The 14,410-nt window shown below is 39.5% G+C and overlaps 1 protein-coding gene across 1 annotated transcript in view; it reads right to left on the bottom strand.

Annotated features, from left to right (window-relative positions):
• KIFBP (kinesin family binding protein) overlaps positions 1-10,774 on the bottom strand; it is a 54,679-nt gene extending 43,905 nt beyond the window's left edge. Inside the window, exons 1-2 of the mRNA NM_001034559.2 lie at positions 10,308-10,774; positions 4,374-4,472 (exon numbers count right to left, since the gene is read on the bottom strand). Of these exons, the coding sequence (NP_001029731.1) occupies positions 4,374-4,472; positions 10,308-10,733 (525 nt within the window). The 5' untranslated portion in view covers positions 10,734-10,774. The remainder of the gene's footprint in view (positions 1-4,373; positions 4,473-10,307) is intronic.
• Positions 10,775-14,410: the final 3,636 nt, after the last annotated feature.

Here is a 14,410-nt window from a genome sequence, read left to right as displayed (position 1 = left end):
ACTTAACAGTCACCAAGGAGAAAGGTGGTGGACAGGATATATTACGAGGTTTGGATCAACCTATACACACTAATCTGTATGAAACAGATAGTCAACAAAGGCTTACTGTGTAGCAAGAGGGGTGTTCTAAGCAGTCTTTAATCATCTGTATGTGAAACGAACTGAAGATGAATACATAAGTGCGTATTTACCTGAAGAAGACTCTGTAAACCTAGAACAAATACCACGCTGTAAATCAAGTTTACATCACTAAGAAATTCATATTAAATTTTAAAAAAAACAAGGAGTTTTGAGACACGAACTTTTGGGTGTTTATTCTGGCACATTTCACTCTAATTTACAACCCGGGAAAAGGAATTCCCCTAAGGCTCTAGTTACTGCAATAGGAAGAGCTGGGTGTGAAGAAATTCAGCCACCCTGTGACCATTTCCCAAAACAGCAACTGAAAATCGACTGTGCAGCACAGGGAACTCTACTAAACACTCTGTAATGGCCTAAATGGGAGAGAAGCTAAAACGTGTAGATATATGTATATGTATAACTGATTCACTTTGCTGTATACCTGAAACCAAAACAACATATAAATATACTGTACTCCAATAAAATTTTTAATTCTGTTGAGAGTAGATCTTAAGATTCTCATCACAAGAAAAAAATTCTAAAAATGTGTGGTGATGAATACTAATCAGGCTTACTATGATCATTTCAAAATATACACATATATTGAATCATTATGTTGTACACTTTCAACCAACATTATACGTCAATGATAACTCAAAAAGCTTTAACATAAAAGAGCAAATTAGCAAGAAAACACAAAAATTGAATAAATATGCATAAAAAGTATGCACACTTTCAAGAGAAAATACAAAAATGAAAATAATACTTTAAAATTACCATTTTAATCAAGGAAATTCAAGTTAAAATGAGACATTTTGCCTATATTAGCAAAGAATTTTTTCAAATCTATGTAGGGAATATGTGTGAAGGAGATGAGAATGCTCATATACCAGTGGTGTAAGAATACATCGGGAGACTTTTTGTAGCAATTTTATAATGACTGACATGCTTATAAAATGGTCATCTTCCAAATACTGTATAGCATCACTGATTATCAAGAAACCATCACTCACTGGTTATCAAGAAATAGATACTGTTCTAGATGCTGCAGTGAATACAACAGCAAAAACATCCTTGTCATCCTGGGGCATACACTCTAGTACTGAAGATGGGTGATGAATAAAATATTAAAATGAATAATATGTTAGTGACAAGTGCAAAGCAAAAAAAGCTGGAAAGCCGGGGCAGGGTAGGAAGTATTAGGGAGGCGTGGTTTGCAGTGTGAGGTGAGTAGCCAGTGAGTCCTCCTTGGATGGGAGACATGTGAGTCAAGATCCGAAGAAAATGAGGGAGCGACCCAGACAGATATCTAGGGGAAGAGCAGTATTAGCAGAGGAAACAAAGTGCAGGGGTCCTGAGCTGGGAGCTTATCTGGTGAGTTTTAGGAACAGCAAGGTCAGTGTAGCTAGAACAGAATGAGACGGGGAGAGTAGCAGATGAAATTAGAGAAGTAACTGTAGCCAGATCAGAAAATGAACTTGTAGGTTTTCATGGGTCTTCAGAGTCTACTGAGTAGGATGGGAAAACCATTGAAAAATCTGAAGAAAGGAGTGATGTGATCTGATTTACCTTTGAACACGGCTGAGAACAGACTGAAGGGGGTATAATAGCAGGAAGACCAACAAGAAGGTTACAGCAAGAGATGATGGTGATAGCAGTGGTCTGATTCTAGATATTACTTTGCCAACAAAGGTCTGTCTAGTCAAAGCTATGGTTTTTCCAGTAGTCATGTATGGATGTGAGAGTTGGACCATAAAGAAAGTTGAGCGCCGAAGAATTGAGGCTTTTGAACTACAGTGTTGGAGAAGACTCTTCAGAGTCCCGTGGACTGCAAGGAGATCAACCAGTCAATTCTAAAGGAAATCACTTCTGAATATTCATTGGAAGGACTGATGCTGAAGCTGAAGCTCCAATACTTTGATGGCCACCTGATGAGAAGAACTGACTCATTGGAAAAGTCCCTGATCTGGGAACAACTGAAGGCAGGAGGAGAAGGAAACGACAGAGGATGAGATGATTTGATGGCATCACTGACTCGATGGACATGAGTCTGAGCAAGCTCCAGGAGTTGGTGATGGACAGAGAAGCCTGGTGTGCTGCAGTCCATATGGTCACAAAGAATTGGACACGACTGAGCAACTCAACTGACTGATTCTAGACCTAACTTAAAAGTAAAACCAAAGGGACTTCCTCAGTGATCCAGTGGCTAAGACTCCACACTCCCAACGCAGGAGGCTTGGATTAGGCCCCTGGTTGGAGAGCTAGATTCGCACGCCACAAGATTCCACACGCCACAACAAAGATAAAGATCCCAAGTGCCGCAACTAAGACCCAGCACAGCCAAATAAATAAATAAATATTAAAAAATAAAAGTTAAGCCAAAAGAATCTGCTGAGACGGTGAGTAGGAGAGAAGTCTCCAAGGTTTCAGGCCTCAAGGTGTTCATCGCAAGCAAGGTAGGAAGGGGAAGGTATCAGAAGCCCAATGTTAGACAGTAGTTTTAGAGATACCTACCTTCCTCATAAAAAGTGCAACTGTCAAATCAGCAGTTTGGAATCAGAGAGGTACAGACTGGGGATATAATTTGGGAGTCATCAGTATAGAGATGGTATTTAGAACAAAGAAGTGAATGTAGATGGAAAGAGACACCCAAAAACACTGAACTCTGGGTACCCCACTGTTTAGAGGTTGGAGATAAAAAGATGAAGCAACAAGAACTGAGAAGAAGGGAAAACAAACACGTGGAAGCTAAATAAAAGAAGCAGTCGGACTTCCCTGGTGGTCCAGTGGTTAAGAATCTACCTGTCAATGCAGAAGACATAGGTTCAACCCCTGGTCTGGGAAGATGCTGCACAGCAACTGAGCCTGTGAGCCACAACTACTGAGCCCACGCCTGGAGCCCACACTCTGCAACAACAGAAGCCACCGCAGTGAGAAGCTTATGTACTGCAGCCAGAGAAAGCCCTCGTGCGGCAATGAAGACCCAGCCCCAGCGTGGCCAAAAATGAAGAAATAAAAATACAACTTGGTATAAAAGAAAAAAAGAAGTATGTCAAGGAAGAGAGACTACCCAACTGAGCCAGAGGCCAGACTGAATAACTATGCCAAACGCTCAAGATGAAGACTAAGAATTTACTACTGAATTTAGCAATATATGAATCACTAGTGAAACTGGTAAAACATTGATTCTTAATCTTGAGTTTGAAAAACCTCAAAATACCTGGTTATTTAAAAAACTGCTACACATAGCCTCAGAACAAAATTAACTAAATCCATTTTAATTTCACAAGACTGCTAATATTTTGTAACAGACTTCACTTTTTAGAGCAGTGTTAAGGTCACAGTGAAGCTGAGAAGAAGGTACAGAGATTTTCTATTGACCTCCCTGCCCCCAACATGTACGGCCTCCTCCAGAAAGTCAAGGGGTGCATAAAATTTATTAAGGAAATGAATGGCAACCCAGAGGTGTTACAAAGTTCACCTCTGTAGGACGGTGAGCCTCTAAAGCCCAAGTTTTCAACGTGGCTCTCTAGAGCCCTAGAACTAGTCCTACGGCACCTCTTGTGCTACCACAGCAGGGAGGGAAGAAGGTATCTGTAGTGGATTGGGCTCAGGCTTCTTCTGACCTGTTTCACCACAGTAGCTCTACCAAGTTTTATATATTGTATTTCAGAAGGGTTTTACAATTCAAAAAAATAAAGTTATCGAAAATCACTGCCCTGAAGCAGTGCTTCTCAAAGTGCAGTAGCCAAACCAGTAGCAGCAGTCGCACCCGGTTAAAAAGGTACCAACCCAGACCTACTCACTCAGAGTCAGGGGTGTGAGCACTGTATTTTAACAAGTTCTCCAGGTGACTCTGATACATGCTGAAACTTGAGAACCAGTGCCTCCAAAATTTCAGATATTTTGCTTAAGTACTGATAGCTGTTTGCTTTCCTCTAAGCCCTGCTATCCTCAGTAGAAATCAAAATAGAAATTTTGCAAGTATCAGTATTTCAGGATATTAGAATAATATTTCTTATACAGTAATACTTGAAATAGACCTTATCCAAGGATTATTTTTAAGAATGCTAAAGTCTTTAATAAAAAATATTAAATAATTTTAGCTATTAGGTGACCACATAGACAGTTGTATAAAGACATCCCAAAGCACACTGAAAAGTCATATTGTAGTATTAGGAATGAGGAATTCTTAACACCAATTCTTAACTAGTTTCAATCAAAGATTAAAATTTATCTGACATGCAACATACCTCTTTCATATACTGATTATATAGAGCTTCGGATGATTCTAGATAAGCTTGTGCAGTTTCAATTTCTTCTCTTTCAGACCACAAGATACCCAGGTTATTCTGGAAAATAAAAAGAGAAAAAAATGACAATATAAATCATCCAATAAGGTAGTTTTCATAGTTTCAAAGTCAATGCTTACCTAAATAGTACTAGTGTCTGATTAACAATGAATTAATTATTCATAATACTATTGTCCTTATGTCACAGGAGGAAGGAAGAAGAAGAGGAAGAGAAGTCGCTCAGTCATGTCCGACTCTTTGTGACTCCATGGACTGTAGCCTACCAGGCTCCTCCATCCATGGGATTTCCCAGTCAAGAGTACTGGAGTGGGTAGCCATTTCCTTCTCCAGGGAATCTTCCTGACCCAGGGATCGAACCCAGGTCTCTTGCACTGCAGACAGATGCTTTACCATCTGAGCCACCGGGGAAGAACAGGAGACAGTCACTAAATTGGGTTCCCCAATGATTCCTGCCTTCTGGTGTTCGTGCCCTTGTACAATCTCTTCCCTTTAAGTCTGGGCTAGATTTAGGGACTTGCTTCTAACAAACAGAACACGGCAACAGTGATGGATGGTCCCCTCCAACATCAAGTTACAAAACACTATGGTTCCATTTTGGGTGCTCCCTCTTGCTGTTCTCTCTGAGGGAAGTCAAATGCCATATTTTGAGCCACATTATGGTGTCAAGGAACTAAGAGAAGTCAACAGTCAGGGCCTCAGACCAACAGCCTGTATGAATCCTGCCAAGAACCACACAAGTGAGCTCGGATTCTCTAGTTAAACCTTCCAGCGCAGCCCCAGCAGGCCAATAGTCTGATGACAGACCTTGAGCTAGGGGCAAGCCAGCCTGGATTCCTGTTATCTCAGTAATTAAGTTTCAAGCTGCTGAATTTGGGGGTACAATGTTACATTTTAAAAACTAAGTCAGTTTTCCCTCTGCTACACAACTCTTTTATCATAGGGCAAATCAGGCCTGTGCTGAAGACTAGCTCCTGCTTAGACAATGGGATTAGTCAGCCTCCCAACCCTCAGGACAGTCTTTCAGGCACAGGGATTCTGCTGAGGCTGGGCTTCTACCATCTTTTTTGCTTACTCCCCCAGAGAGAAGGGAACAGGATAAGGAAACAATGTTTTCAAAGCAAATTCTTAACCTTGGCCCAAGAACCCACAAGTTACCCACGAAGAGAATTCAGAGTCTATGAATGTGGATGGGGAAACATTACAAAGTCATTTTCACTATATCCTCTTACAATTTAGCATTTTTCTTTTCAGGTATGAAGGCAGGAAACAAAATGTAACAGTGTTACAGTACCTGGGGTTTTGTGGTCTATAGAAGTGAAAAAAATCTTTGTATTATAGCTCACAGATATCTCAAACTATCATTAATATTCAATAATACTTTAAAATTATATTTAAAAACATGTTATTTAATGGACTCATAAGGAACCTTATATATCACTATATCATACATTTGTTTTAAAAAATATTTTGATAACTTCAATATTACTGGTTTCTTTTGCAACCCTCTACATTTAATTTTATACATTTAAAATTATTATTCTGTTTCATGAAATACAGGCTTCAGTAGACTGCAAAAGGGGCATGTGGCAGACACAAAAAAATGTTTCGAAATCCTACAGTTTAAAGGTAATATGATTGCTGCCCTGGAACACAGACCTCTGGTCCTATGGCCTTACATAGTATACCTATTCTAGTTTTTTGGGTTTTTTTTAAGTGACTTGATCAGTTCTCAGTGTCTAGAGCTGCAGGTAGGTTATGGTGATAAATTACTGAGATGGGGCAATTCTCTCCTCTGTATTTCTTTGCAGTACCCTGGGGAAGCTTAAAGACTCAGTACTAATTTAATGATTATTCTGCCCATCCAGCCTCAAGAGAATATAATCTCCCTTAAAACTCATTTCTTGAATTTAGAAATGAATCCACAAGTTACCTTTTCTCACCCCCTGGGTCAATTCATTTTTCGTCTGAGACACTCCATTTGGCCATGACACCAGTAAACGCAAACCCAGCAGACTGTACCTAACTAGAGAAGTATCTACTACCAGGAACTAGTTAGCCACATTTACTCTATTTAGATGGGATGGTGATGCATTTAGGCTGCTAGATCCAGGGTAAGCTCTGCCACAGAAAGCACCAACTCTGGTGTGTAAATCTGAAACCAAGTAGAGACCTAGAGTGTGTCTAGAAATGACACAGGTTTTCCTTCTGAACCATAACTTACTGAGGTCCTGAAGTTAAGGACCATGCAAGGGATCTAAAACTGACCTGACTTTTCAAAATACTGTTAATGTTTTGCTTCAGTGTTTCCTCCACAGAGGTAATCTTTTTTTTGATGTGCTAATTATTTTTACAATATAAATCCCATAATATATCAGAAAGTACTGTATCATTCACAGAGCATCACCATGTTCCTGCCCTTGGGATAACAGAATAGGTAAGGGAAAAAACTGAATCAAAAACAGCTAAAGAAGTACTACTAGTGAATTCTACCAAACACGTAAGGAAAAAATAATACCAAGTCTACACAAATTCATCCAGAAAAACAAAGAGGAAAGAATAGTTCCTCTATACCAAAGACATAACAAGAAACTACAGACTGATATCCTTCATGAACAAAGATACAAAAAATACTAACAAAATTTTAGCAAATTCCATCCAACAGTACATAAAAAGGGTAATATCTGACCCAACTTTGGCTTGGCAAAATCTCCAAGTGGAGTTTATCACAGGAAAGAAAGGTTGGCTTAACATTAGAAAAATCAATCAATGTAATTCACCATATTAACAGACAAAAGAAAAAAAAATTAAAAAGATTATCTCTGATGCAGCAATGAAATGATGATGATCAGTGAAAGAAGTCAGACAAAAGAAGAGCATACACCATATAAGTCCATTATGAAATTCTAGAAAATGTGGGGGAGGAGGGCAAGAAGGGAAAGAGAATACAGGAGCGAGTGAGGGGTTACAAATGCACCTGCACAAAGAAACTTTTAGTGGTGATGGATCTGATCATTACTGTGATTGCCGTGACTGTTTCATGGGAATACAGAGATGTCGAAATTCATCAAATTGTATACTTAGATACTTGCTGTTTAATATGTCTGCTGTACCTCAGTAAAGCTGAGGTCCTCCTTAAACATATATGTCCTGGCAGTGGGGAGAACAATCTACTAATTTGTCAAGTTAAATTTTGCTCAGCATGATAATGCAAGTGTGTATTTCTGAACCAACATAAATCATTTCTAAAGGCTGCATACTGCTCTTCTATGTGGATGTACCAGTACTTATTTAACTACAAAGCTAAACTACAAAGCTAATTTAACTACAAAACTAAAAAATGTTTATTTTATTCTTTTCTTTTTTAAATTAACAACGATATGACAAACATCCATGTTAACAGACTTTTGCATACCTGTCTCAATATTATTTTACAATACTGATGGGAAATTTTTAAGTCAAAGTCTTGACTCAGATACCTACTGATCTCCAGAAAGTTCTATGGATTTATATTTCCACCAATAATTATGCTAATGGACAGTATCCATCTCCTCATAGTTTCTCCAAAAATGAATGCAATCAATATCTTTAATAATCTCTGCCAATGTGATACAATTATTCTATACCATCCTTTCAGTCTGCTTTATATTAGTAAGGTCAAATCTCTCATCAAAGTAAATATTAAATGTAATAAAAGGCCCCTGTAATAAACAGATCAGCTGAGCAGTAGACTTCAGAAACAGACTAGCATAAGCCGAATCTAAATAATCTTGCCACTGAGGAACATGGTATATCACTTCTTTTAAGATTATCAGTTCTATTATCCCACCCTTTGTAAATGTAATTTCTAAAAATAACACTTTTAACAAATTATTGCTTATAGACAGAATACTATTGATATTATATATTTACCATATAACCTCCTGGTTTGGTTTTGTTAACCTCCTGTTTCATCAAACAGTTCTAAGACTTTTATAGTTGATGACTTTAGGTATACATAAATCACATTAAAAAAAATGATTTTTATTTTAAAAGATTGATACTATTTTTTGCTTTCTATATTACTGCAATGGCCAGAACTTCTAATCAAGATTTTGTTCCTGGTTTTACTAAAAATATCTATAATAATTCACCATTCAGAAAAAGCTGGCTGTTCAAAATGCTGTAAATCATTGAATGTAAGATGTTACAATTTTTAAGACACAATTATTTTATGTATCAACAAGAAAACACTGCCAAGTAAATTTTGACATAAAATCAATCAGCTGTAAGATGGATCCTGATTTCAGAGATATTAATATACTTAAGAACATGCACATTAAAAGTCACAAAAGTACAGTAAATACTGGAGACCTATATTACATAAATTATTTTAAAAGAAATGCAACATCTTATCCTTTGGCTTTCTTACTAGGTGCTTTGTAGAGGCCTGTGTATTATGAAAAAGCGTGTTGAAAAGGTAGAGGAGCCTCTCCTCTGCTGCCTTTGTTGCTAAAAGAAAAACTTCTGTTTTCAGGATGAGAGGCTTTCATTGAAGGAAAAAAGGTAGGAAAAAAAAAAAAAAAGAAGGTTTCTATTTTTGAGATAGGGAAGGAATTTTTAAAATCTTCATTAAGATCTTAGGAGGAGAAGGCAATGGCACCCCACTCCAGTACTCTTGCCTGGAAAATCCCATGGACAGACGAGCCTGGGAGGCTGCAGTCCATGGGGTCACTGGGAGTTGGACACGACTGAGCGCCTTCACTTCACTTTGCACTTTCACGCATTGGAGAAGGAAATGGCAACCCACTCCAGTGTTCTTGCCTGGAGAATCCCAGGATGGGGGAGCCTGGTGGGCTGCCGTCTATGGGGTCGCACAGAGTAAGACACGACTGAAGCGACTTAGCAGCAAGATCTTAGGAAGCCAAATGGTTGAAGAAAATTTCAAATAATTGAGATTTTGTTTGAATTCAACATCTTATGGATTTCATTAGATCATTCATCCACTCAACAAACAAACCAAAAATGGTCTTTTATGTGCCAGGGACTGAGATTACAAATAATAAGCAAAAAAGAGCTATAGTTCCTGTTATTATGTAGCTTTTAATTTAATTGGGCCATGATAACAGAATATGTCCTATACAATGTCCTTTTTAACTCTGAGACCTACTAAGATCAACTGAGGTAAATGTTCCCTGGATCACATATACTAGGAACTGGAACTACTGAACGTAAGGGTTTGTGAGCTAACTTAAGCAAAGTACGTGACACAAAAGTTCATACGTATTTGTATTCTGAACTGTTATGTTCCCAACGAGAACGTCAGATTTATTTCTTAATAAACCAAGCACCAGAGAAATACGAAACAGTTAAGTATTAAAGAAATCAAACGTATTAGGAGGAAGTCAGTTCAGAATACAACGATACAAAGAAAGTTAGTAAAACTATGAAGTGAATCTTGAAATCGGTTTTGAAGAGTGGGTAGGAATTCCCTGAGAAGCAAACGAATGACTATGGCAAGACAGACATCTTATTTCAAATTAAGAATGCACTCTAATTATTCTCTACAATTTCCTTGAGATCTGAAATTAATAAACAAATTACTTCGGGTTTTTAATAGAATGAACTGGATTTGGAAAGGTGGAGGGTTGGAAAGAGCATTTACAATGTAGGAGGGTCTTGGGTAACCGATGCGTTGACTACGACTAAGTGAAGCAATGTGATGAAGGAGTAAGCGAAGAGGATGGAGACGGATTTTGGAGGCCGCTTACCACAGAGGTTTGAAAACGTGGGGACAAATTGTGCCTTATTACGTTTGCCTTTGGTCTCGGCAAGAGTTGAGGCCCCTCTCCACCCATTGGCCTCCGGCCAACAGCAGCGGGCCCGCATCTTTCTCACCTGCGCCTGGATGTAGAGGGAGACGCAGTCGTGCGACAGTCGGTACTTGCGCAGTAGCCGCAGACATTTTACCAGATGCTCCTCCCCCGCCGACAACTCCTCGGTGTCAATGTGGTTCACCCCGAGATGGAACTCAATAACCGCTCGCCTCACTGCTCCCTGGGCGACGGGCCCCTCGGCCTCCACCAATTCAGCCGGCAGCCCCAAAGCGTGTTCCCCCGCGCCCAAGCTATCATCGGCCTGCGGTCGCTCATCCTCGTCCTCAGGAGCGGGTCCCAATAGCGCTTTAACCTCTTCCAGCAGCGCCCGGGCGCTGTATTTCGACTTGTACGGTTCCTTCTCCGGGTTTTTATGCAGTTCCACCCGTGATAAGGCCAGTGCAGTCTGGAATTTCTCACGAATCTCGTCCCACGGAGAATCCGCCATAGCGGCCTGGTCAGCCTCGGTTTCAATTGGGACTCCCGCCTTCCTTCTCTTTTGCGACGCTTCACTTACGGCCGCTACAGCCCTGCGCCTGCGCAGTGCGGAACGCCAGCCAATGACGTACTGCCGGGGAACAGCAGTAAGCTTTGCAGTGACCAATGGGAAGGCGTAGTCGTCACCACAGCAACCGTTGTCATGGAAAGGAAGCTGTCCGAAGGCATTACCATTTCCAGCCCAGTCCCTCCCTCTGCGGCAGGGAGTCTCTCTTGCTTACTGGTGATATCGATTGACCAACAGATCACAAGGAAATGTTTACAAACATAGCTGGGTAACTACTCTCGTTAATTGCTATAAGCTGAAAGGCAGAAACGTTTTGACAGTATATAACCCAGCCCATCAGTGGATAAAAATGTAACAAGGATCCGTGTATTGTTATTAATGTATAGCCTCTATGAATGTCACCCTGTTTATTTAACTTATATGCAGAGTACATCATGAGAAACGCTGGACTGGAAGAAACACAAACTGGAATCAAGATTGCAGGGAGAAATATCAATAACCTCAGATATGCAGATGACACCACCCTTATGGCAGAAAGTGAAGAACTAAAAAGCCTCTTGATGAAAGTTAAAGAGGAGAGTGAAAAAGTTGGCTTAAAGCTCAACATTCAGAAAACGAAGATCATGGCATCTGGTCCCATCACTTCATGGGAAATAGATGGGGAAACCGTGGAAACAGTGTCAGACTTTATTTTTGGGGGCTCCAAAATCACTGCAGATGGTGACTAAAGCCATGAAATTAAAAGACGCTTACTCCTTGGAAGCAAAGTTATGACCAACCTAGATAGCATACTCAAAAGCAGAGACATTACTGTGCCAACAAAGGTCCGTCAAGGCTATAGTTTTTTCAGTGGTCATGTATGGAGGTGAGAGTTGGAAGAAAGCTGAGCACTGAAGAATTGATGCCTTTGAACTGTGGTGTTGGAGAAGACTCTTGAGAGTCCCTTAGACTGCAAGGAGATCCAACCAGTCCATCCTAAAGGATATCAGTCCTGAGTGCTCATTGGAAGGACTGATGCTAAAACTGAAACTCCAGTACTTTGGTCACCTCATGCAAAGAGTTGACTCATTGGAAAAGACCCTGATGCTGGGAGAGATGGGGGGCAGGAGGAGAAGGGGACAATAGAGCATAAGATGGCTGGATGGCATCACCAACTCGATGGACATGAGTTTGAGTAGACTCTGGGAGTTGGTGATGGACAGGGAGGCCTGGCGTGCTGCAATTCATTGGGTCGCAAAGAGTCGGACACGACTGAGCAACTGAACTGAAGTGACCAACAGTGAGTTTGGATAGTCTGTGTGAGATGGGATGGTTTTGAAGGACAAGATATGATTTAACAGGATTATTTAGAAAACAAACTGAAAGGAAAAAGCCGGAAGACTCGTAAGGAAACTACTGTAATCACCATAGTAGGTGCTCAGTATACATTTGTCTCTAGGAAAGTGATTCGCACATGGTTAATTTGGTATCTCATTACTATGAGCCAGATAACATTCTATGTATTAAAATCACCTAATCCTCAGAACTCTGTGAGATATTGTTATTCCCATTCTGCAGATTAGAAATTGAAGTCTAGAGACATTAAAAATTTACCAAAGGTCACATACAGTAAGGCAGTTTTGCTCAAGAGTCCATACTTTTGATTATGCAATACTATCTTGCAATAGGAGCTCATCAAACCACCATGACACTTGGTGCGAACCTCTAAGGACCTTGCAAGAAGCATGCACAGATGAAAACAAAAGGATTTTGATAAATCCTTAGATAGACATACCTAAGAAACACAAAGACATGGGACTAGGAAACGAGATGGGAGAGTTCTGGCTGCCAGGGGAGCAGTCCCTGTGGAAGTTGTCCAGTGAGTGGCATAGAGTACAGGTCACCAGAACACAGTGACCTGAGATTTAGGCAACGATCACTTCTTGCTCTTAACATCAAAAGAGGGACAACTGGACATGAGTACACTTTGCAATCTAATTATCAATGTATTAGATTGATACAGGAGGAAAAGGAGCTTAAGTGACAGATGGGAGATGCCTCAGCAGAATTCAGAATGTGGTAAAATCTACAGAACAAATGGCCTGGCTTCTTCAAAAAATAAATTCCAAGAAAAAAACCGCCCTTCTAGCATTCCCCTTGCCAATACATGATAATAAAGAACAAAAACTACATATGCACTTGCCTTCTGACTCAGCTATCTCACTCCTAGGAATCTACTCTGAAGATACCCCTCTGAAAGTACATAAATACATACATAAGGAGGTTTCTCCCTGCAGCACTGTTTGTAATTGAAAAATACTGGAAACAACCTATGTGCCCATTCATAATAAGAAAAGGGTTGAATAAACTATGGTGTACCCTCACAATGGGGTATGATGCAGTTGTAAGAACAAACAATTTCTGTGAACTAATGTGATTTCCACGGTATACTGAGAAGAAAAAAAAAGGTTCAAGGAAGCATCTATGGGATGGTATGCTTCATGTTAATAGATTGGTTTCATTCATTGTGCTATGATAATGGAAAACATTTATTAAACTCCACTCATGTCCAGTGGAGAGTATACACAAACTTTGTTCTATTTTTGCAACAAATAAAGTCTTTTCAAGAAATGCAAGTGACCAATAAACTTAAGATGTTAATCCTCATTCAATTATAAGACGTAAATAAATCCATGTAATGCACCTAGCAAAGTGACCAAAAGCCAACACCTGGTGTTACTGCTGTGGGGAAACACGTTTCTCTCCTAGAGTGGAGGGTAGGACCATAAACTGGAACTGCTTTGGAGAGCAACTTGCACCAAAACTTAAATTCATTCACTTTAACCCTGCAATTCTTTTATAGGATTTATCCTACGGTGGTGAGAAATCAGGTAAGTACACAAAGATTTGAACAGGAACATTCATTTTAGGGCTGTTTACAGAAGAACAAACATGACCATCTTATAGTGGCATATTTATACTGTAAGACGGCATAGTTATCGAAAATGGCACAGGGACTTACCTGGTGGTCCAGTGGTTAAGACTCCACACTTCCACTGCAGGGGGTGTGGGTTACATCCCTAGTTGGAGAACTAAAAAAACAAAAGACACAGAAAAAGATGCACATGCCATAGAGGGAAAAGCAATTCACAAAACTGAAGGAATGATTCCAATTTTGTAAATGAATTCCTGGAAGAGATGTTCACAAATATGTTGGATATATGGTGACTTACTTGCTTTTCTGTTTGGATATTTATACCCATCAGTTATTATTTTTAAAATAAAAATTCCAAGCTTCAATTTTAGGGAAAAAAGTCACCAAAAACATAATTAGTAAGTACTAGTAATTTTATTATGGCATAAGGGTCTATTTGTATACATTAACTCAGTTTTACAGTAAAAACACTTTATGTATAACTGTAAAGAAATGCTGCACAGATAGTTCCAACATAAAAACTGGTTTTTAAAAGTTCATTGAGTTGTCTGATACATAAGTTGGAAAATACTTTCTCTGTAGAAAATGGTAAAAATGGTATTATTTCCCAGGCTAGCTCAACAAGCCCATTTAAACCGTACAGTAGTTGAATTATACATTTATAAATATGGTTTGAATTCTGGGATCCAGGAGAAATTTTAGCTTC

Source organism: Bos taurus, chromosome 28 (genome assembly GCF_002263795.3).
Source record: "Bos taurus isolate L1 Dominette 01449 registration number 42190680 breed Hereford chromosome 28, ARS-UCD2.0, whole genome shotgun sequence".
Taxonomy (NCBI): domain Eukaryota; kingdom Metazoa; phylum Chordata; class Mammalia; order Artiodactyla; family Bovidae; genus Bos; species Bos taurus.
The sequence above is the reverse complement of the archived record's forward strand: the minus strand, read 5'-3'. Positions and strand labels throughout refer to the sequence as shown.